Source organism: Anser brachyrhynchus (assembly GCF_964034855.1).
Source record: "Anser brachyrhynchus genome assembly, chromosome: 13".
Classification (NCBI taxonomy): Eukaryota; Metazoa; Chordata; class Aves; order Anseriformes; family Anatidae; genus Anser; species Anser brachyrhynchus.
This window is the reverse complement of record NC_137708.1, coordinates 4,926,282-4,948,203: the sequence shown is the minus strand read 5'-3', so window position 1 is coordinate 4,948,203 and position 21,922 is coordinate 4,926,282. Positions and strand designations below refer to the sequence as shown.

Genomic DNA, 21,922 nt, shown 5'->3' with positions numbered 1-21,922 from the left:
CTGGCAAACAGAGAAACAGCATGAGAAAAGCCCTTTCCTGCATATTTTTCCCCATATATCGTAAAGTTTCCTTCCAAATTTCTACCATGTCAATCACTACGGTTTGAGAAGTACCTAACTACTTTGTTTCTAAGTAACCAACCACTCTGGGGTGCGCGTGTGTGTGTTTACAGGGTTTCATACACACACAAAGCTCTGCACACTTCTATATACACACAACAAAAATGCTAAAACTGGAGTCACAGAAACGGCTTCTACATACGTTACGCTAGGTTTCTTACTACTTTTTAGTTTATCAGCTTGAAACCCCAAGTGCTGTATCAAGTGTACAGATATATCAGAAGACTACGATAGTACCTAAAATAGGTTCTATAGGGTTTTGGCAAATTTCATTTAAGAGCATATTCCCTAAGAACTAAAAAGAGCACAAAATATTTTGATTTGAATTTTTGATTTGAAGAGCTATTTTGCATCTTTAATCCATGTTTATCATCAACAGAGTTAAAGTCCACAAAATTCACTGAAATGAAGCCATTCAGATCAATTATCTCTCAGGAAAGAAAACACTACCAATAACACAGTCAACAAGCCACTAGTCACTCACTGGTCAGGAAATTGCTATCAAGTGCAGATCATTGAATGCAACTCCTTCTGGGAGAAAATAGGGAAAGAAAGAAGCGTGAAAATTAAACTGAAGTTAAATCAGACATCATTCTTGACAATGGTTGGTGGCTATAGGCCATTAAAAAAATAAATGAATAAATAAAATAAAAGCTTGGGTCACTAAGAGTAAAAGAGAAAACGCTTCAGCTCAGCTTTGGAAACATGAAGATGAAATGTGCTTAATGTTCAGGAAAAATCATACATATTTATACTGCTACTAGTCCAAGGCAAGCTGTTATTGGAGAGGGAGTGGAGCATCATTCTAGCTTGCCAAACAATCACCCAGTTGGTAACGCTGGAACTTTGTCTAACAACTTCTGTATTAAGTCAGTCAAACAGCTTCTACTGGGGAAAAAAAAAAAAAAGCCTTTGTTTTCTTCCAAGTTATTTTCTACTTAAGTGTCATATTCAAATTCTTTCACTTTTTCCTCAAAGAGAACATTAATTTCTTTTTTGTTATCTTTCCATTTTTGCTCAGTTTTTATTTTCTATTAAGAGGCAATGGAGACCCTTTTCAGATATCCTTTCCCTTGTGTTTTCAGTGAAAAACATATATTAAAAAAAATTAAATAAAATTCCAAATTGTTCCACAGAAGAAAAACATTTTCTTGACCAATTTTGCTTCAGTAATACTGCACATTTAAGTCACTGCTCACTAACTTAAGAGACAGCAAATTCCACTTCTCCTTCAGTGAAATCTTTTTTCTCTAGATGTGAATTCCATTTTTTTCTGAAATGTATATATATCACAGCATATCAGAATTACCAGCAAAATTAGCAGCCAGAAAGTTAAGAGAAAATAACAATAGTCAGAATCATAGTGATCAACTTTGAAACAGCTTCTGGGAAGGGCTTATACCAACAAACTTATCTGATGTTTAGAAGAAAATGTTCCTGGAGCGTAAGTTACTCCGCATCTGCCAATGCAAAACACCGGTGTTACCTATACACCTTTCAAATATCAGACACATCAGTACTGCCTACTGATGATTACAGGATAGTAGATTAAACTCACTTATTATCCAAAACAACAAATATTTCATCTAAGGATTTACATATCAGGTGAGTTTTCAGAGCTGTTTGTTTTGGGAAAAGTGCAATATTCTTTTAACTCACATTCTGAGCACACTGCTCTCATAGCAAGTGGAAAACTGTAATGACGTTTCACCACATTTCAAATCAGAACCAGAAGATCAAATATACCATAACTATTAGCATGTCTGAGCAGTTGCTAGTGAGACAGTAGGCCCCCAAAAGGCAATGTATTTTAAATGAGGTCTACTTTCCATTTGGAGTTTTAAAAGAAAAAGAATTCCTATCTCCGGTAAGTTTCCAACAAACAAGTTCAGCAGAAATCACTGTGTCATTTGAAATTTCCATTCATACATATGGGTACGTTCACACATGGCAGGATCCTAGCAAATAAAATCAATTAATGAAGATTTACAGCGGTAAACATGAGAAAAATCAATCTGCATGCCTGTTCATTCTCTTAACAACCTTCCAAAGATGGTATAGCATGCTAGCAGTGCAGATGTTAACATACGGACTGCAGTCCACTGCAAAGCAGGCAGAAGCACCAAGCACAAAATCAAGATTCAGAGCGTGATGATATATTACAGCTCAACCAGTTGGAGAGGTGGACTGAAACTGAACCAAGTTGTGCCACTGCTGCCTTCATGACCAGTCACGCTTCTTCATTAACAGAAGGTCATATAAAACTTTTCCTGGAGTCAAAGTTTAAGATGACAATAAAAAAGGCCACAGAACCCTTCTTCAGTGAGCAGGTGATTACTTTATGAGATTTTTTCTGTTCCTATAATATGCATTATACTATTTTCAAATGAATGAATGTTGGAAATCACATTAATTAAAAGAAGGAGACATGAAGGAGGAGGATGCATGGGAAATTTTAATGAACCTTTGTGGCCATAGTTTTGTAGAGCCCAGCTGCCAGAGCTAACATTGTGTAGCGTAATTACGCATGCTTTGATTAGACAGGTTGATGCTTACCTAGACAGGCATTTGAATTGCCTGAATGTTGAAAGTACCTGAGCGAAACTTTCAGATTAAAAAATAGTTTCATACTGCAGGAAAACTAGACTGAAAAAAACTGTCCTTTCTTTTCATCATTCCAACGAAAATTAAAAAAAAAAGATTTTTGACGGTATGGAATAGTTCATAGAGTCTGCTCTCACTAAGGTAAATGTCAAAAGCAATTAAGCTTTTACAAAGCTTGCGGACAGATAAACTGTACATGTGCTGTATGTTTTTCTACCAAAGAAATACATTCTGCTGCGAGGCTGATGACTACTGAAACAATGAAAACCTGATGACACTGAAAGTTAGCTGGATTTTACAAGCCATATAACCTACTTTGAAAAAACATATAATGGACAAGAAGCCCCTTCACAATGTATCACACGGCAAAATTTCTTTAATACAATTACATCTACATACAGCATCCCACAAGAAAGCATGCTATTCTGAAGGTTCCAATGCACTGTCACTAGTATTCACTAATTCCTACTGTGTGACTAAAATAATACTAACATCTCTTTCCATTGCCCTTCCTCACACACAACTACACAGAGAAGCTTTTTCTCTCTTCTTCCTCGTATCACTATTAGCACCACACATTTTTCTCTTGAGCTTCCTGCAGTCGATGATCCAATGTGTCCTCAGCTGCTTCAGGAGTCTCTGATTCCTTCCCCATAAAACTTTCAGCTGTTGCTATCCCCATGTTTATTTGCCCACATGGCCACTGAAGAGATATTTTATTTTTTCAGTATAAAAACCTTTTCATCTTCTCTTGCACGTTTTTTGAGTACAATTGTTATGATTTTCTGTCATTTCAGAGATCACTTCAACAAATTTAACAGTAAAGCAAAGAAATAATTGCCTTTTTTTTAGTGACCTGAATCAATACCATTCAGACATGCACAGAATTTAGAGCTCATGAAACAGAACAAAACAAAACAAAACCACATAAATTTTTATCTTTAACTCAGTTTTTCAAGTATCTGAGTAGAAATTTAGGCTTGCATTGCATGGACAAAGCTAAGAACAGTTGAGATGTGAAGCCTGTTAATATCAACATCCATTAGAAAATGAAAACAAATATCTTCACAGTGAGTGTAATCTTCTTTAGTCTCCTCCTTCAGAGAGCTTCTGGCTTGTAAAAGGGATGCATCACAGTAATTGTTAAAGTAAAATATTTTTTCTCACATTAAACATCTTTGTGATTTTCATTTCTCAATCTAGCACATCTGTCTTTTTAACTGAACTTATTATATTCCATTCTCCTGGCTGTCCTACATTTTTGTGAAAATTCAGAGAGTGCATAACATAAATGCATCATTAACCACAAACATCCTGGTAATCTCCAAGGATGGAGGATGGAGGGCAGCATGACATCTGAAGTATTGTGGTAGAAGATTACTTTTGTTTGTTTAATTTCTTTACTAGCTGACAGCGACAACGCTTAAGTTAGTCTGTCCTGAGTCACCTTCTATAGCTCCACAGCAGATAAAACTACACAGGCCACAATATACAAAAACAGGTTAGGAGTAAGAGTGACTTTTAAAAAATCCACTGAGGTTAAAGAAATATACTTGTTCTCACTTATCATGAAATACAATTCTGTTATTGTGATCAAAGTCCAACACAAAGGATTTAACTCAAATGGCCTCTCTTGCCTAATTTATGTAAATAAATGCATTATTTGTATTATATTTAAACAAGTAATACAAATATCAATTCATGTGTTGAATGGTGAATGTTGTTTTCTAGCTAGCATAAAGGGCCATTGTCAAAGAGTAGTTATAATTTCTCCAGCAATGTGGTCACTTTCATATTGAAAATTAAACCTAAAAGAAGGATAACTGTAGATTTAACAAAATCACTATGGTATATTCTGAGCATCATACCTATATTTCTATTATATAGAATACACGTACATATTTTCAGGTACAGCTATATAAAGATAAGCTACTGTCAGGTAATGAGCATTGCAAAGCAAACAGTTCTATCCTGCTCTCCCTGACAGGAAACGCCTGTCATTGACCTTTAAGGTACAGATAAAAGAAAACACATTTTTCCAACCAGCTTCTGCAGAAGAGAATTGCTTTCCATTCTACTTTAAAAGTGCCTGAAAATGGAAGAACTAGGTTAGTAAAAACCTAGAGTGTCATGAGTTTACCTTCTTTGTTAGCAGAATTACGGCATTACGAAGTGTTTTTGAGCAGACAATGGAAGAACCTTTTTGGCTCAGAGGAGCTATACTGGAGTCCCTGTTCTCAATTGAAAAATCACTTGGATCAGGCCTCCAGAGATGCTGAAAACAGCACCACCCTCCTCGGAGTTATGAGAGTTCAACAAGATGAATAAATTAGGAAAAGGCATTTCTAACACGCAGCTGAAATTAACACATTCAAATACCTTTAATACAAAATACTCAAATCTCAAAAGCTACACATTTTCCACTGCTGTCTTAGAAGTAAGAAATTCTAGTAAGTTTTCCTCAATTTATCAGTTAATGCAGCTAAGCAAAAGATGAATGTTTTAGAGCATATAGCAATATGAACTACCATACAAAACTGTGTTGTTAAGGGGAATAAAGTAAAATAACCAACCTGTCCTGTAATTTTTAATAATATGATGCGTAGTGTGCATAAAAAGTTTTTTTAGGAACATTTCGATATCACTGTAGTGGTAATAAAAGAAAGCCCACAGGAGAAATTCAAAACCTCAACTGTAGCAAAAAGTCTAGCAGACTTAGTCATGCTGAGGACATGTTCCCAAACAATAATATTAAAATATATTATCAATGATATTACAAACTCTTTAGAAATATTGTTTCTTTAATGATTGATTCCTTCACCAATTAAAACTTGACTACAAAACTATTTTCATTGAATACTCTGTGATATTCACGAAGAAAAAGCAGCAAACAAACAGCAAAGTTTTATTATTAATGATTTTTTTTTTTCAGAACATGGATAGAAATTAGATTCAATTTCCAGTGACTTACAGCCTTTCTATAGTGTCTTGTAGGTCCACATTTTAATTTAATTTTAAATTAAGGAGTCTTTAGACATTTCCTATGCTGCACTTAATTTCTGAGAAGCTAGTATCTGGTTTATCAAGCATAGCAGCTAAAAAGTGAGAGGAATTATACCGATGCTTCCAATTTTCCCCCAGCTTTGCCTGTTGACTGCGTCATTCTACCAGATTTAAGTAGTCCAGTACTCTTCTAGTCTGAATATGGCACTGAAGCTCTCAGAGGAAAATCCTTGCCTGCTTTTGAGGGACCTTGAAGTAAAGCTGTGCCCAAATGAAGGCTGCAATTCCAGACTCCATTAATATTAAGAACCACTTATCAGATCCTGTAAAGCTTTATTGCTTTCCACCTGGCCTAGGTTACTTCAATTCTTGAGCATACAATACTACAGAGGACAGTATCATAACCCCTCTGTCTCACAGAGCTGCACAACATACTGTAGTAATGCAGGAAGTGCCATACTGCCATCTGCAGTCAGGAATACCCACCAGTGAAATAATTCACTGCTCCATTTCCTTACAGCCAGTAATCACTTCAATTAATTCCCGTTAACACTGATGGATCTCAAATTGTTTACATTTCAGTGCCCGGAACAAGCACAACCTTTCAAACTTTTAATCCTTGCAGAGAAAGTTATTATGCAGTGCTTAGAGGTAGAGCTATATGAATGGAAAAGCAAGAAGTGAAGGAGAAAGAGAGAACCTTAAAATTTCCATTACCTGTCTGGTGTGAATGGGGCCTGGGGTCTTGAAGCCTCCTTGACAGCTGCATTCGGAAACACTGTAAGGGTCCGAGCTGCTTGATGAGCACTTGGAGAGTGAGTCACAGCCCACCACAAAGGTGTTATCTAGAGGCAGTTCCTGAATGACATGGTGCTTCTTGGGGGGTACAGGAGTCTCAGGTTTAATTTGAAAGGTAGGCTGTGGAGAAGCAGACTTGTAGTGCTTTGCCAAATCTGGGCTATCAGGTTTAAATGTGGTTGGTGTGGTGGCCCAGTTATATTTTCCCATAGTCTGTTCTTCTAGCTCTACAGGAATGTCTAAAGTGCCATTTATGTGCTCATGGCCAGGATCATCAGGCTTAGATTCTTCAATAGTCACAAAGTTGAGGAGGAGACTTTTTGGAGAGCGCTTCTTCTTCTTCTTCTTCTTCTTGATCTGCCTGTTCTCTTGGTTTGGGGAAACCCATTCACCACTCTGCTTGTTTTTTTGGACAACTTTGTGCCTGGGCGTCTGGCGGCACCGTACTAAAGCAGTAACAAAAATTACCAGAATAACTGTCATTGTTCCTGCAATAATCGCTATTATGATCTTGACATAATCATTGGTTTGTGGGGTTATCTCACCATCCCCAATGTTCTGGCCAACTGGAGTTTCCATATTCCTGCGCACTAGCTCTTGTACATAGGAACTATTGGTGACTGTCTCATTCACAAACAAATGCACAAGAGCTATAGTATAAAGAGACTCCGGCTGTCCTAGGTCATTGACTTTTATCACCAGTCTGTGCAAGCCATGATCTGATGTAATTACCTTCTCTTTCAAAGTAATATTGCCTGTTAATTGGTCAATTGTAAACAAGCCCCTTGAGTTCCCACCTATGATGCTGTAACGGAGCTCTGCATTCATGCCTGTGTCATTGTCAACTGCAAAGACTTTAGTAACTACAGACCCTGGACTGGATGATGTTGGAACCAACTCATATGAATAATTAGATGAAGGAATAACAAAAACAGGCCTGTTGTCATTTACATCAACAACATTGATGGTCACTTTGGCAGTTGAGGAACGCTGCTGTCTTCCTCCATCCACAGCTTTCACCTGAAAAGTGTATGACCCCTGCTGTTCCCTATCAAAGGTAATGTTAGGCCTTATTACACCAGTAAGTGGATCTATAATGAAATTATCTCTACCATTTAATATAGAGAGAGTGACCGCAGCATTTTCTCCAGAGTCAGCATCTGTTACTGTGATAAGCCCTACTGTGCCATACATGGGTAAGTTTTCTGGCACATAGAAATTATATTCATTATGTGTGAAAGCAGGGCTGTTATCATTCTGGTCCAGGACTGACACTGTCACAGTAGCATTGGTCTGCAAGGGTGGCATCCCGTTATCCTTAGCCAGTACAGTGAAGGAGTACCTGTCTTGCTTTTCTCTGTCCAACTTCCTGACTGCTGTCAGAATGCCTGTACGGCGGTCAAGGTTGAAAATGGGGGGTGCATCAGGACCCAGAATATAGCTGATCTCAGCATTGCGCCCACTGTCGGCATCTGTAGCACTTATCTTGGTTAGCTGAGTACCTGGAGCATTGTTTTCAGGGATGGAAAGACCTATAATAGGCTGTGTAAAAACTGGGGCATTGTCATTTTCATCTTTAATTTTGATCAGGAGCATTGCAGACTGGTTTAGGGGAGGTTTCCCTGAATCTGAAGCCACTATTTTAATAGCATATTCCCGTGTTGCTTCATAATCTAGAAATGTGGCTGTTTCCAGGAGAAACTGATTATCAAACACTGGCTTCAGCCTAAAAGGGACATCATGATCTGTAAAACAAGTAACCTTTCCATTCAGATCAGCATCCTTGTCCATTACTGTTATCAATGCAATTTTTGTATTAAGTGGAGCTTTCTCAGACAAAAGCACCGTCCCATTCACTGGATTGATGATGTATCTTGTGTCTATTGATGGGACATTGTCATTAATATCTGTGACATTAACAGTCACTGTTGCTCTTGATGGAGTTGAACTGCCATCACTTGCCAAAACAGTTAATTTGTGTACAGGAGATTCCTCTCTGTCTAGCGGTTCTCTTATGGTGATAAGACCAGTGGCATTATCAATGGCAAACAGCCTTTTGGCCAAACTGGAGATCTGATTGCTGAAATAGAAGTGGATTTGTGCATTTGAGCCCAGGTCTGCATCAGTGGCATGGAGCTGAGAAACAGAGGTGCCTACTGGAGCATTTTCTGGAATACTAACTTCAACATCATTTTCTTTGAAGACTGGGCGATTATCGTTCACATCAGTCACTGTGACTTGCAGGATGGCGGTGCTTGATCTTGGAGGGCTTCCACCATCTTCAACTTTAATCTTCATCACATAGGTATCCTTCTGCTCCCTATCCAGGATCTGCTGGACAATCAGTTGAGGCCACTTATCTCCCTCAGGTGTCTCAATTATATCAAGACCAAACACATTTTGACCCTACAAGACACAGAAAGAGTATACTTTAGCACAGCAGTATAATTAATCAGAGAATAATCTCATTAATGTTTTGAAATCGTCATGAAACATATATATGGGGGGTGGAGATATACAGGAATACACATTTGTGTATTTACTGCTAATTTGCAATATCCGATTATGCTTTAAGACCAGGAGCTTTAAGAAAGCTTCAGAGCAAACACATGAAGAAACCAATAATTTAGAATAACAGGGGTTTTGTGTTTGATTGTTTTGGGGGCAGGGGCACACAATATATTTCTTTTTGTTGTTGTCTTTGTTTCTTTTTTAAACCAATTGCTCTCTTTCTACAGAAATAAAATAAAATAAATTAGAATTCTTGGACAGATGTAATTTGCTTTCTGTACCGTACCAGTGAGTGTTAAGAAGAGGAATGTAGCCAAAGTTCAACCATGTCCAAAGGCAAAGTAGTATGCATACATTGGATGATCTAATCCAATCCTCAATTTCAAGGAAAACAACAAAGATAAAGGGACTATTTCACAGTTCATGGAACAACTCTGGACATGATCTGAAATCCCTAGCATACAAAGCAAAAAAGCAAAAACCACCACCCACATCACCGAAGAGGGGCTCACTACACAATTCGGTCATTAGATTGTTCAGACAAAACTAAACCATAACAGTTTATTAGAAATACATAAATTCCTAAAAATTATTCCTTTCTTCATCATGATTTATTTTCTATTTGTAGTGAAAATTACAATCCAAGTGAGAAAAGAAGATATATTTTCATTTTAAAAAATATCACAGAACTATGACATTCACTTTGAAAATAATCACTTCTTTTCATGGGGATTGTTGAATACATAACACCCCTGGAATAGCAAATACTATATATATTGCACAAACATGGCTTCCTTTAAAAACCCTTGTGTTGACAGAGTATGCTAATACAAAAATTGGAATATAGAGCTAGATTCCCTCCTCTGCTGTGTCTTCAGATGAGCAGAGATTAAGAATATCGCAATTATCCTCTTTTCTATTCTCCCATCGCTCAACCTTCAGAATAAGAAAGGATGTAAAGGCAGTTTTGCAGCCATATTTTCCATAAGGGTAGAGCTAAAACACAGATCATTAAAGCTGAGTGTACGGGATAAACAGGAGAAGAAAGCATTGATAAAAATGCTGAGTAATTAGGATTTTCTTTGTATGTGTCATTCTTGCAACAACTACTTCTAGCCTGGTTCTTTCTGCATTTATTGTGCTTGTCTCTCACCTTTAGTCCTAATTATGTGTGTTCTGAACTGATTTGAGACACTTCAGACCAAAGGGAAAGAAAATGTTCCCAATATGCAAGTTTCCTTATTTCTCATTGTTGTTAAAAGATTTGTATTCACTGCATCTTGTCACCCACCATTAAATGAATGCATTTGTAGGTCTAATTCTGTGTGAGGCTGTACTCTTTCATTGATGTGTTTTCTCAAAGCCAGAATTTGACCTTACATAAGTAATCATTTCTTTCATGGAAAAGAACAATTCATCCACATTTCAAACATTACTGTGCCACATGCATAGCACTTGTGACAACATTACGTTGCAACTAGGGACAGTCTAAAGTGAACTGGAATACATTTTGAAACAATTAAAAAAAATACAACTTTGGCTTCTTCAACAGGAGACACGAAAAGATTATTCTTACAAGAAGTGTAAGATTTACATTCTGAATCGATTAGGTTAATTTTTCAAATGGTAATTCTACACTGATCTCTTCAAGAAGACAAAGTGTGGGTTTCCTCTTCATCTTCAATCTGGCTAGAAGTTAGTTGAAATAAATTGCAGAACTATTGAGAAATGATGAATTACATATTCTATATTTTAACATAGATTTTCAGAGAAATATAACAGAAGCTGGAGAAAAGGAAAAAAAAACGTCAGCTATCTTTTTCTTCTTTATTTGTACACAACTTGACAGATGGGCACTGATTATTCTGTCATTAGATCCCACAACTACAACAAACACTTCATATAGACCTTCAATACACGCAGCTATACATATGCATACACATTTCTGCTTTTCTTTTAACTATGAGAAAGATATTTTTAATTATAGCGTATGACTTGATATAAAATATATAGCTTCAATTCTCCATTACCAGCAGTAAGCTACTGGAGAAACAGAAAAGAATGCAAAGAGCTCTTCCAGGTCAATTATTACCACTTGATTAATTTTTCTATATGGAAAAAAAAACAGTATTCAAGAGAATTTCTTACTATTCATTAGAGGATTATACATCTTTTTAAAGCACTGAAATAAAGAGAAAGTTACAAAAATTATGCCTTTTCCTAATTTAGGCAAATCTGCTTCACATTGTTTAAGGGATAAGATTAGGTATGGTGTTATGCTGCATTTTAACAACTGCATTTTCTAAGAAGAGAGAATTCTTCCACTCTAAACAGTCCTCAAAATGATGAAACATTCAGGAAACAAATTTTGAAGATTAAAAATATCTAATTCTCTCCTGCATGAGCAAAGAAATTGAGAGTTAAAAAGCCTGAGAGAAACGTGAAGGAAAACTTTCAGGATTAAGTTTTGATCTATCATCATCAAAACATCGGTGAAGTCAATATTTCCTATAGGGACAGATTGTTATTTGGACGGAAGTATACCTCAGTCACCACATTATCGCAGTGATCTGAAGGTTTCATTCACACTAGGAAGGCTATGTGTCCTGAGAAGTAGTATAATAGGTAATTAACATTTATATAGTACCTTTCACCATTAAGTTAATTGATAAAAAAAAATCCGTTACTTTGTCTTCATAACTATAGCAAGATGGGAGTGAGAAATAAAAAAACGTTAACTTTTTAAATCTAAAAAGACAGTTCAAGCAATGTAACCTAGCTATCTGAGGCAGAACAAAGCTATGCCCATCTGAGAGCCAAGACCAGCTTTAAGAGGCTCTGAGCCCTAATCACAAGATTCTTTATCAGAGCTATAACCAGTTCTGTTACCTTATTCAATTTTTATAACAACCCTTTCAGAGTATTCATGCATAAAACAATCTCTAAAATGATGAAACTGGCATACTTGTTGAACTCTGCCTGCTGTATATTTACCTGGTCATTTGTAATGGATCCAAACGTCCTTTTCGGAGCTGTTTTGGGCTGTCAAGTAAATAAAAAATTAGAGAGTTTTTAAAAAATGGAACATTTAGGTACGTTAATAAATACATAAACAATGAAACATGGACACCTAACATAACAATCTATAGAGCTTCAAGTGTTACATACAGGACTGCATGTAGCAAGGTGCACCTAAAGCCTACAGATAAACTTGCCTTGTACACATTGAGGTGACACAGTCTCTTATCAATCACAGTCTCTTATCACAATATTTCACAAAATGTCGACAACATTTGCATTGCAATGAATGTTCTTTCAGGCCAGAAATTGGAAAGTGGGCTTCATCTTCAAGAGAAATAGGAAAAAGAGCAGCTACAGTGGTATGGTCTGTTGTGTCCAAAACATCTCGCACACTTACACTTATAAGTTGATAGAACATAGTAATTTCTCAAACAAATAGGGAAAATGGGAGGAAGGGGAAGAATATTGTGCTATATAACCATACAAAAACAGCTAACATAAAATGTTTAAAAAAAAAAAAACAAAACCAAAAAACAACCACAACCTCAGGTTCCCATTTTAATGAATTCCTGAATTACTTGAAAGCAATTACTTTATAATAAAACCTTTGGCTGAAACACAATCTTGCATCCAAAGGATCCTAAAATCTTTTAAGCAAGTCCAGAAATTAATGCAGTTGTTTGCCAACTGCTAATTATTTCATATGTAGCAAGACAGAAAACCTTTGCAGTTCTCCTGAAAAATTAAAAGATGGGTCTCAGCCTCCGTTTCCTTGTCTGCTTTTGTCAAGACACATGGAACTGGTATGCAACTACAGTGCTGCATTACCAAAGAAAAGATTATAGTAGCAGAGTTTCAATTTCTAATTCATAAAACTAGACAACAGCTATACAATGGCCAATATTTTTAATAAAAGGTGAAAATTAAACTTGCATTTTCTTTCACAGCTGACACTTTGAATGCAAAAATGTGAATTCCCAAAGCCAAGCTAAAACCCTAAACACAAAATATTCTACATGATAGGCAATAACAGATACAAATTCCTATAACTGGTGCCTATTACTACACTCAGAGCTATAATATCCTAAGTATTGAGGCTCTAATAAAGGTCCTTTGTCTGTGAATACTTCACAGTGTACAGTTAACATGTTCATGCATTCTAGAATATTAAAGCCTGTTAGACAGCTGTTTTGTTTCAAGGGTGCTGAGTTAATACACCTATCAGCACACAGTTTACAGAAAGGTTACTTATGTGTGTGTAATTAATGCAGTTGGTTACCTTGTGAGCTGAGTGACAGTACCTCAAAAGAGAAAATAAAATTGCAAAGATAAGAAAATTGTACAATGCAAAAACTCTGCAGATGCAAAGTTGCTTACACATTTGAAACACTAGCTCTTTGTCAGAACAACTACAGACTTTTAAGTTGTGGGTCAAGATTCCTATGAGTTCTGTTCATGTTTTTCTATCGCTATCACACTCTGTTTCAAATAAACATAAATGACTGCTTTAGTCACGTAATTCTCTAACGCATCACTGTGCTTTTGGTGGTAACAGGCAACAGTTCTGAACCGCTGTTCAGAACAGCTCCTAAATCACCACCTCATTTCACTCCGACAGCCAAGCAATGTATCTTAGGCTCCTAATCCCACATTTTAGAGCTCTCAGATGAATGCTGACTGGGTGTTGGAGCAGTGTGAATCCCTAATGCCCTCCTGTTCACTACCTGCTCTATAACCATATCAGTACTCTCAGGCAGAAGGGGATTCAAACTGACAGCCACTTGTATAAAAGAAAATAGAAACAACTGAGATGTTTCTGAAAATTCCTTTACCCTCAAGCAGAGACTGTCCAGGATCCTCAGCTTCTGGTAATTTCAGTGGGAACTGAAGGTGATGGACGCATACACATTTGGCTCATGACAAATGGAGAAAAAAAAACAAACAACAACAACAAAAAAAACCTCTGATAGGTTGACTTGTTAAAAAGTGCAAATGTTTGCAAACTAATGTTCATTAAATTATTTTGTTCCCTCTTATCCACCCTAAAAAATATTTCAGCTAAGAAAAAGTATATGATTTCTTTAAACGGACGGCATCTTCAAACCCATATCCTAACCTTTTACCGGTAAGTTACTTAGCAAGAGTATCTTATTTGATCTGAGGCCCATTTAAACTGAAGTTCAACTGCGAGTAAAACCACTGTATCTTCCTTTTATGTTAACACTTCTAGGACAAAATGGTGAGAGAAGTTTTCGTCTGAATGGCATGAATATCTCACACACACCCCTCTCTTCTGAAATCCAGAAACACTAAGAAAATAACTCAATAAAATAATGTCTTCTCTGGATTTTCATCACGAGGACATTCTTTCAGATGCCGAGTCCATACTTTCATGTGTTATCACTGCGTTATGAACTTTGACATTAAAAAACACAATCTCAATGCAGAAAATTTACAATTAAGGTGGGCAAAATGTAATAGAATGACAAATAACCTAATATAATAGCGATCTTTTCTTCCTTTTTGATTAGATTTCTCAACAGCTAGGTTCTCCCAACATTCGCAAACAGTTTTTTACAGATTGTAAGCCTGGTGCAGACACTGCTAAAATGAACATGATAGTTAGCATATCTCAAGGCCTTCACCCTCTGCAGGGTATTGTAAAACTCAGAAGAGAAAGTTTATGTGGGACATATAACTACCCCAGCATCCGTTTTTTGCTTTTGAAATAAATGAAGCTGTGCTTTTCCAAATCATGAAAGCTTATTCTCTTTGCACTACTGCGAGAAAATAACAGTGGAACTACCATTTTAAACTAGGAAAGTGTTTGATATAACACAATGCAAGATGCCCCTTCACTGCGCACTGGAACATAATAAATAATACTGCAATTTCAGATTAATAAATCAGAAAGAGTTGCTCAGAAGGTATACAGAGTGTCAGTAAGTACTAAAAATAGTTCCAGAAAGATTGAATTCTTCAATACTCCAGAAGTATCTTACGGTGTCTTTTCACCATACTGATCAGGAGATGCTAGGGATAAACCAAAAATGTATTTTCTAGTGTTGGATTTATCAGAAAGCCAACTCATCATCTTCCTTCTCCAGCATTTCTGACTCCTATTTATGTGATTCAATAGAACAAAAGCAAAAGAAAAAAGGAAGATGCATTTTCTTACTGTACAGTAGTCATTGCACCTTGAAACCCAGTTCTGAAATTTTGTGACACCTGTGTGTATTGAGGATTCCAGTATATAAACTGTCGTGACTTTCTATTTAAGTTATATTACTAAAAATGCCTCCCTCTTAGTTCTTTGGGATCCAAAATCTTAAGATTGAAAGTGTATTTGATACACACTTTTAGAAGTAATCATATGCAATAATATATTTTTTCTTATAAAAATCAAATTCCAATTTCATTCTAATTCTTACTTCCAATGCAAATCATTACAGCTATATAAGGAGAGGAGTAATTTAGTATTTTATTACAGTGATACATAGAGAGGAGTAGTTTTTAAGGTCTTTCAGGAAAGCTACACCTACAACTTATCTAATACATTTTAAACTTGTCCTCCACATGCCTGTCATTAATTTGAATACACACGTTATTTCTCAGACTTAAAATCAGTGACGAAGTTATTAACACAGTAGTCTAAAGAACCAAATCCACTGCTGAATTACACATTGTAGATCTATCTACCTGCTGTCCTGTTAAATTTTAGTTGATGTAATTGATTTGCAAGAAAGGTAATAATATTCAGACTGCTAAAATGGCATGTTTAAAAGGGAAACACCAAACACCTAACATGCCATTCCATTTTTGCTGCTCTGTTTTTAATCACTACTAATGGTTAAGTCTTGAATATACACTGAATGTACAACTTTTAAGCATGAAAATCAGAAGGGAACTATAATATCCACCTGTTGCAAAGATCTAGATTAGTCCAACCCGGAAACATATATTCTCCAATTAATTGTACACCATCTAAACTTTGGGACTGAGACAAGCTCTCACACAGTTCCTGGGTAAAGGTGCATGAAACAGTTCATCTTACAGCCTATCATTCACTTTGCTGGTATCTCTGCAGGAAAAGAAACATGAGAATAAACCAAGCAGCTGAAGTGTTATTACTTCAGTATGACAGCAATGTGACTGGCCTCAGACAGACTGTACTATTCCAGAAGAAGCAAACGAAGTGAAGCGCGTTCAAGCTAATTCTGCCCAGCAACAACCTGTAATGCAAGTAAGAGAAAAGGCAAGCTTCCACCAGTCTGGGTCAGCTCAAAGTTCTTTCCTGAGCTCAATTCAGTGCCCTAAGACAGATGTTTCCAAACAACATTAGGCACACTGTTTGTGATACAGTAAAACTTTTTAACATGCACCCAGAAACTGGACCTGCTGCTCCTTCCTTAGGGGAAAATATCAGGTTTTTGGCAGCCAACACCATCACAACCACCAGTGTGGCAGCGTGGCGCCGCTAATAAGCCAGAACCGAGAACCTTCCCTGCGCTCCTCACACCTACTCCCCTGCGACAGTAACTTCAACTTACAGAGCCATCACAGCACGAACACGTGCTCTGAATTCTTCAAGAAGTTCAAGCTTCTATATTCTAAAAAGATCATGATGTAAACAACTGAATCTACCGAACCCAAACTACTAAAATAAAACAACGGAAAGTCAAGCAAAATTATAAGTTAATCAAGTTAATCAAGTGTGCAGCTCTGACTAGACATAGACATGCACCACACTGTTCTACAAACTGACCACCAACATGGAAAAGGAAACACACCTCAAACTTTCGTTAAACAATTTTGAGCTTTGACACAAGGACTTAGTTTAGACCTTGATTTTTACACTTGCTTAATTTCTACTCCTTTAAAATAAAGTGTTTAATGTATTGTTATGATTCTTGTGTATTAAGCTATTAAGCTATGAACAAGAGTTCAATTTCTCATGTTTATGTATCAGTGAGTTAAATGAACAGTCCACTGTAACTTCTGCATGACACATTACTCTTCGTAAAACACCTAGGAAATTCGACCAACTACTAGGTGTCATCACGTAGACATCAAATTCAAACATACTGAAATAAAACAAAACAAGGAAAAAAAATGGGATTGTATCAATTATTTCAATTATTGCATAGAAATCTACACGACCACTCAGTACAACAAGATAGTTTTCAGTTGTTATATGGAATGACAGCTTAGAGCATCATAAGGTAGCACTATTTGTTACGCATTCTACATACAGAGTTAAAATTCCACTTCTACCCTCAATTAACTTTACTGTTACTGTAAAAGAGGCCTGCTGTGGGTATATGTGGATGAACCCATTGTAAAATGTAAAATTAAATGAAAACTGTTCTGAAATTCAGCATTATGGCTTCCAACAAAACAGCAAATCCTAGAGTAAATTACTGAAAGCGAGTATGATAGCTAAAAGGACAGAGCTTCCAGGAGGGCTAAGCTTTATTAAAGTTTTTCTTTATCGTGCTCTTAGGCACAACCTGATTTGTTCCAACAGCTGCCCAGAAGGAAAAGCCAACCAATCGCTCCAGAGGAATACGCATATTTACATCTCTCTTTGCATTTAGTTTTCAGTCCTTTCAGAGGCAGGTAGCACACAGCACTACAGCAAGAGCTTGTATCCTTTGATTTAGTGATACCAAATATTTCAAATGAAAACCATGTTGGAAACTACTGATCATCACAAGAAGTTATTACCCTACAACCTTTTCTGATGGATAAACTTATTCCACCCACTAATGTAAAGATTAAAAATAAAACATATGAGAACAACAACAACAAAATCCCCTGAGCCTAACTGTTTAATTGGCCAGATCTTTGTTAGAAGCAACGAGTAACAAAGCATGATTTTCTTTGTTACCTTGCTCGTGAAACTGAGTAAGCTGTAGTGTGCTATGCTGTGATAAATATGAAGGAGAACTTCAATATTCAAAATTTTCTGAAAGACTTCATTCCTCTTTATGAGAGTGCTTCAGGTATTATCTGAACACTGCAACAGCAACGAGATTGGTGGCTTAACCATGCCTTCAAGCCCTGTGAACGTTAGATAAGATTTCTCCCCACACACAAAACCAAAACATTTTTTATTATGAAAAGTTTCACACCTGGGTGTGACATCTTCAGCCAGACTGAACACTGAATTATATGCTCATACATCGAAAGATTTTAAAAATACAATATCATAGCTAATCATAAATAGGCAGGCATCTAAAATCCCCATGTTTTATTTCCACAAAGGTAAACTGACTTCTTGAGCCTTGACTGTTCTCTCTACTCCTTAGCATAGGAATACTTAGGACAAAACCTTATTCCTTGAGCAGTACAAAGTCTTCTGCCACTGGGTAGCAGAAGTGTTGCTTATACCTCCTGTACTTGTGATCTTAGCTCAAGCGCAGACACACTTCAAATATTAACCAAATTAATTTTGTTTTACTTCATCTAATAATGTGCATGCTTATTTGTGAAAAAATGTATTTGCGAAGTTTCTGATCTGCTGCATAAGCCTATGAAAAAACAATGCAGTTTGTAGGCCTTTGCCCATATTCTGAGTGCTTAAGTTTTACATTGCTTCAAAAAGCAATTGGACAGACTGGACACATGGAAAAAAAAAAAAAAGAATCCGTGTAAGGGTATAACAACTTCTAGCACAAGAAGCTACACGTGAGCCTCCAACTGGTGGAAGCTTAGGAATAGCTTGGAAAAGTATGCTTCTCCTGTCCTTTACAGTTGCTCCTAAGTATCTAATGTCAAGTGTTAGAGACAGGATACAAGATTAAATGAATCTTACTTGATCTAGCAAGGCCATTCTCAGGTCAAGTGAATATCGCTCATATCGCATAAGGAAACTGAGGCACGGAAAGCAGAAGTGACTCATCCAGAACTACTCTGCAAGCCGGTAACAAATCCACAATGAATCTCCCAGTTCAGTGACCCTCACAAATCAATCACATCAGAGCACAAAATATATGATTTATAGAAAATACCATGAAAGTACAAATACTGCTGTTTTAGATACCATTACAGAACAAGAAAAGGATTTCAGTCTCTTAGAAAACTGCCTAGGCAACCTTAAAGAAGATACCACTTTTTCTCATACAATCCTGCTCTAAATAACAAAAAACAAAACAAAACAAAACAAAACTTTATTTAAATTGCTTGTTTTATTCTCTCTGGTTAGTAAGAAAGACAGATGATAAAAATGATCATTTATGGAAGTCATGAACTTTGTAAATAAGCACTATGCACCCATATATCACACTGCTAAAAGACAGGCCATTAGAATGGTTCCTGTCCTTTTCATTTTTCATACAAACTCTTTCAATGTTTTTTTATTTGTTTCTTCTGTTTGTATGATTGAAGTGCACGCACCTTTGCCTTTTAGGACCCCATCCTCACAAGCAACCCTTAAAGCAAAGATCATCACAGAAACAGAAAAAAACTCTATTCCTGTCCATGCCGTCTACTGCAGTCTTATTTAGTACTTAACAAAACCAATTGTGCTGGTAGAGACAACTATTTGAGACTGAAAATGGAGAAATGGAAAGACGAAACGAATAAAAATCCACCTAAGCTTCTGATGTGAAGGTGTACGGCAAAGGTCACAAAGCTATAACAAGACACTTCGAAATCTGCGTAATAATACAAACAAAAGCCTCAGAAGCAGAGATCAAACATACACTAACAAGTTTATTTCTTTAACTTTGTTAAAGGCCCAGTTGGTCAGCCAACATGTTTGCCAAGAACTCTGGGTGATGCTGGCAGGTCCAGCCTGAAATTATTCAATTATTCAAATTATTATTTTTTAAGTGAGCACAAGACAACTACTGGGTTACTTCAGAGGTTAAAAATAAGTAAGGATAATGTAAAATCCTACGTAAAAGTAGCAATACTTCAAGAAACTGATTCACGTTCTGGTATTTTACAAGCAAAGCAGGTATCTTGGATATTCAGCCTGGATGAATATCTCATTTATGTGAAACAATAAAAGGTGTGCAACGCTGATAGAAAGAAGGGGAGTTCTATCAATCATTTACGGTCAACTTATATGACTGATTTTCAAATTACGGCATTCACACTTTATGTTGGCTTTCCATACGAAGGTCAATTCACTAGTGGTAAATACTAACATAACTGGCAACATATTATTTTTGAAGTTACATGGGAAAGAGGATGGGGAATAAAATGGAAAGCACTACTTGGTTTATACCTTTAAATGTGCTACAACAAATAGGTTTGGAAAGTCCGTAATGGAAATGAGGATGAAAATTATGTGACTGGGTTTAAAATGAATAGAAAAAGTAATCTTAAAGTGAGAAACTCATATAATACTTCATCCTGAAAAGCACAGAGGAACAAGCTGACTCTTAAAAAAAAAAAAAAAGACAATTTTCTTGATAAGGCAAAGAAAAAAAATTACAATAATTTGACTTTGGAACATCAGCAATAACCAAAGCAATAATACACATCACATTAATAGAGCCAGCAATTATAGCACAATGTGAGAAAAATGTGTTTCAATACTGACAGCTGATGACTCAGAATTCTTTCCTTGTACCAATGTTTCTTTTTTGTTTCTTTGAAATTGTCTGAAATGCTCTTTGCTGCATGTCCCAGCTTCAAAAGCTCTACAGGACTTCAGTGTTCAGACCCATTATAGTTCTGGGCCAGGGAATATAAATTACTTTGTAATAAACCTTTCTTTCAGGAATAAAAATAACCATACTAATGCAGTCAAGTGCCACAATCCATGGCTGACAGTGGATTTAAATGTATTCTTTGACAGCTATAAGAATATAATTTTGGACCTATCTTTTTTCCTCACTGTACTTCCTCTTGAAAGGAAGAAAAACATTGCAGACTATATTCTGGTTAAAAATGTCAAGAATTATTTATATCTCTATCACTAACAATCCAATATTAGAGAAAGCTAAACGTAAAATTTAAATCAATAACATCATTATTGGATAAGCTTCTTTAATATTTTAATTTTATATTTCATGACAACTAAAACCAGGAAAAAATTGACAGTTTTGACTGAAAAAAATGTTTTCAAAACATACCTCAAAAAACAGAGGTGATGGGAAAGTGAGTTGGGGCAAAAGAAAAATCTAAAAGTTTGGTGAATATTATAATTCTCCTTTATTTTTTGGTTTCTGTGCTGAGCATTTTGAAAATAGTAGCAACTTTTTGGTCACCTCGTACATATGTGTGGAGAAGACATGAAATAACTTGGAATTTTTAATAATAGAGTTTTAATAATAGAATTTGAATCATATTAGGATTCATATGAAGCCTGTTGTTAATATAACCAAAGGTTTCTCACGACAGGTGTCTGAAATACCAGTAAAATTTGTATTACTGCATCCACAATGAGTAAAAGCAGCAGAAAGTAATCCTCACAAACTGATTGCAAAACTAGAATTACGATGGATTCTAAGAACTTCCACAACCCTTGAAGCAATACAGAGCATGATTAGCTATTTCTCTTCTAAAACTTGCAGTAACTACTTTTAATTTGATCAAAAAAGCAATGGTATTCAAATGAAATTGTTCACACTTGGATGATGCTTGCTTTAATAATAAGGTTCTAATTTAGTACAAACATTTTAAGAAAGAAAATTTAAAAAAAAAAAAAAGTCCCATTGGATACATCTGTCACTCCTGTCCATCTTTGCACTTTTCAACAATGCAAGGTATCAAAGAGCATCCTAATGCAAATGTTAGCAAAGTACACAGTGGCATCCTTCTTTTCACCTGAATTCCTTGGTGGCAAATTTGGAGTTTATTTCTATATAACATTTTCAAAATTGTTCTCATGTGAAAAACTTTTAAACCC

The 21,922-nt window shown here is 36.1% G+C and overlaps 1 protein-coding gene across 34 annotated transcripts in view; it reads right to left on the bottom strand.

The window, feature by feature from the left end:
* Positions 1-21,922, bottom strand: part of PCDH11X (protocadherin 11 X-linked) — a 484,442-nt gene that overhangs the window by 401,131 nt on the left and 61,389 nt on the right. For all 34 annotated transcript variants that reach the window (XR_013938705.1, XR_013938706.1, XR_013938707.1 and 31 more), the window contains exons 3-4: positions 12,031-12,078; positions 6,445-8,931 (exon numbers count right to left, since the gene is read on the bottom strand). Coding sequence is in view for 27 of the 34 variants with exons in the window: in XM_080553216.1 (XP_080409342.1) it covers positions 6,445-8,931; positions 12,031-12,078 (2,535 nt within the window). In the remaining 7 variants the exon portion in view is untranslated. The remainder of the gene's footprint in view (positions 1-6,444; positions 8,932-12,030; positions 12,079-21,922) is intronic.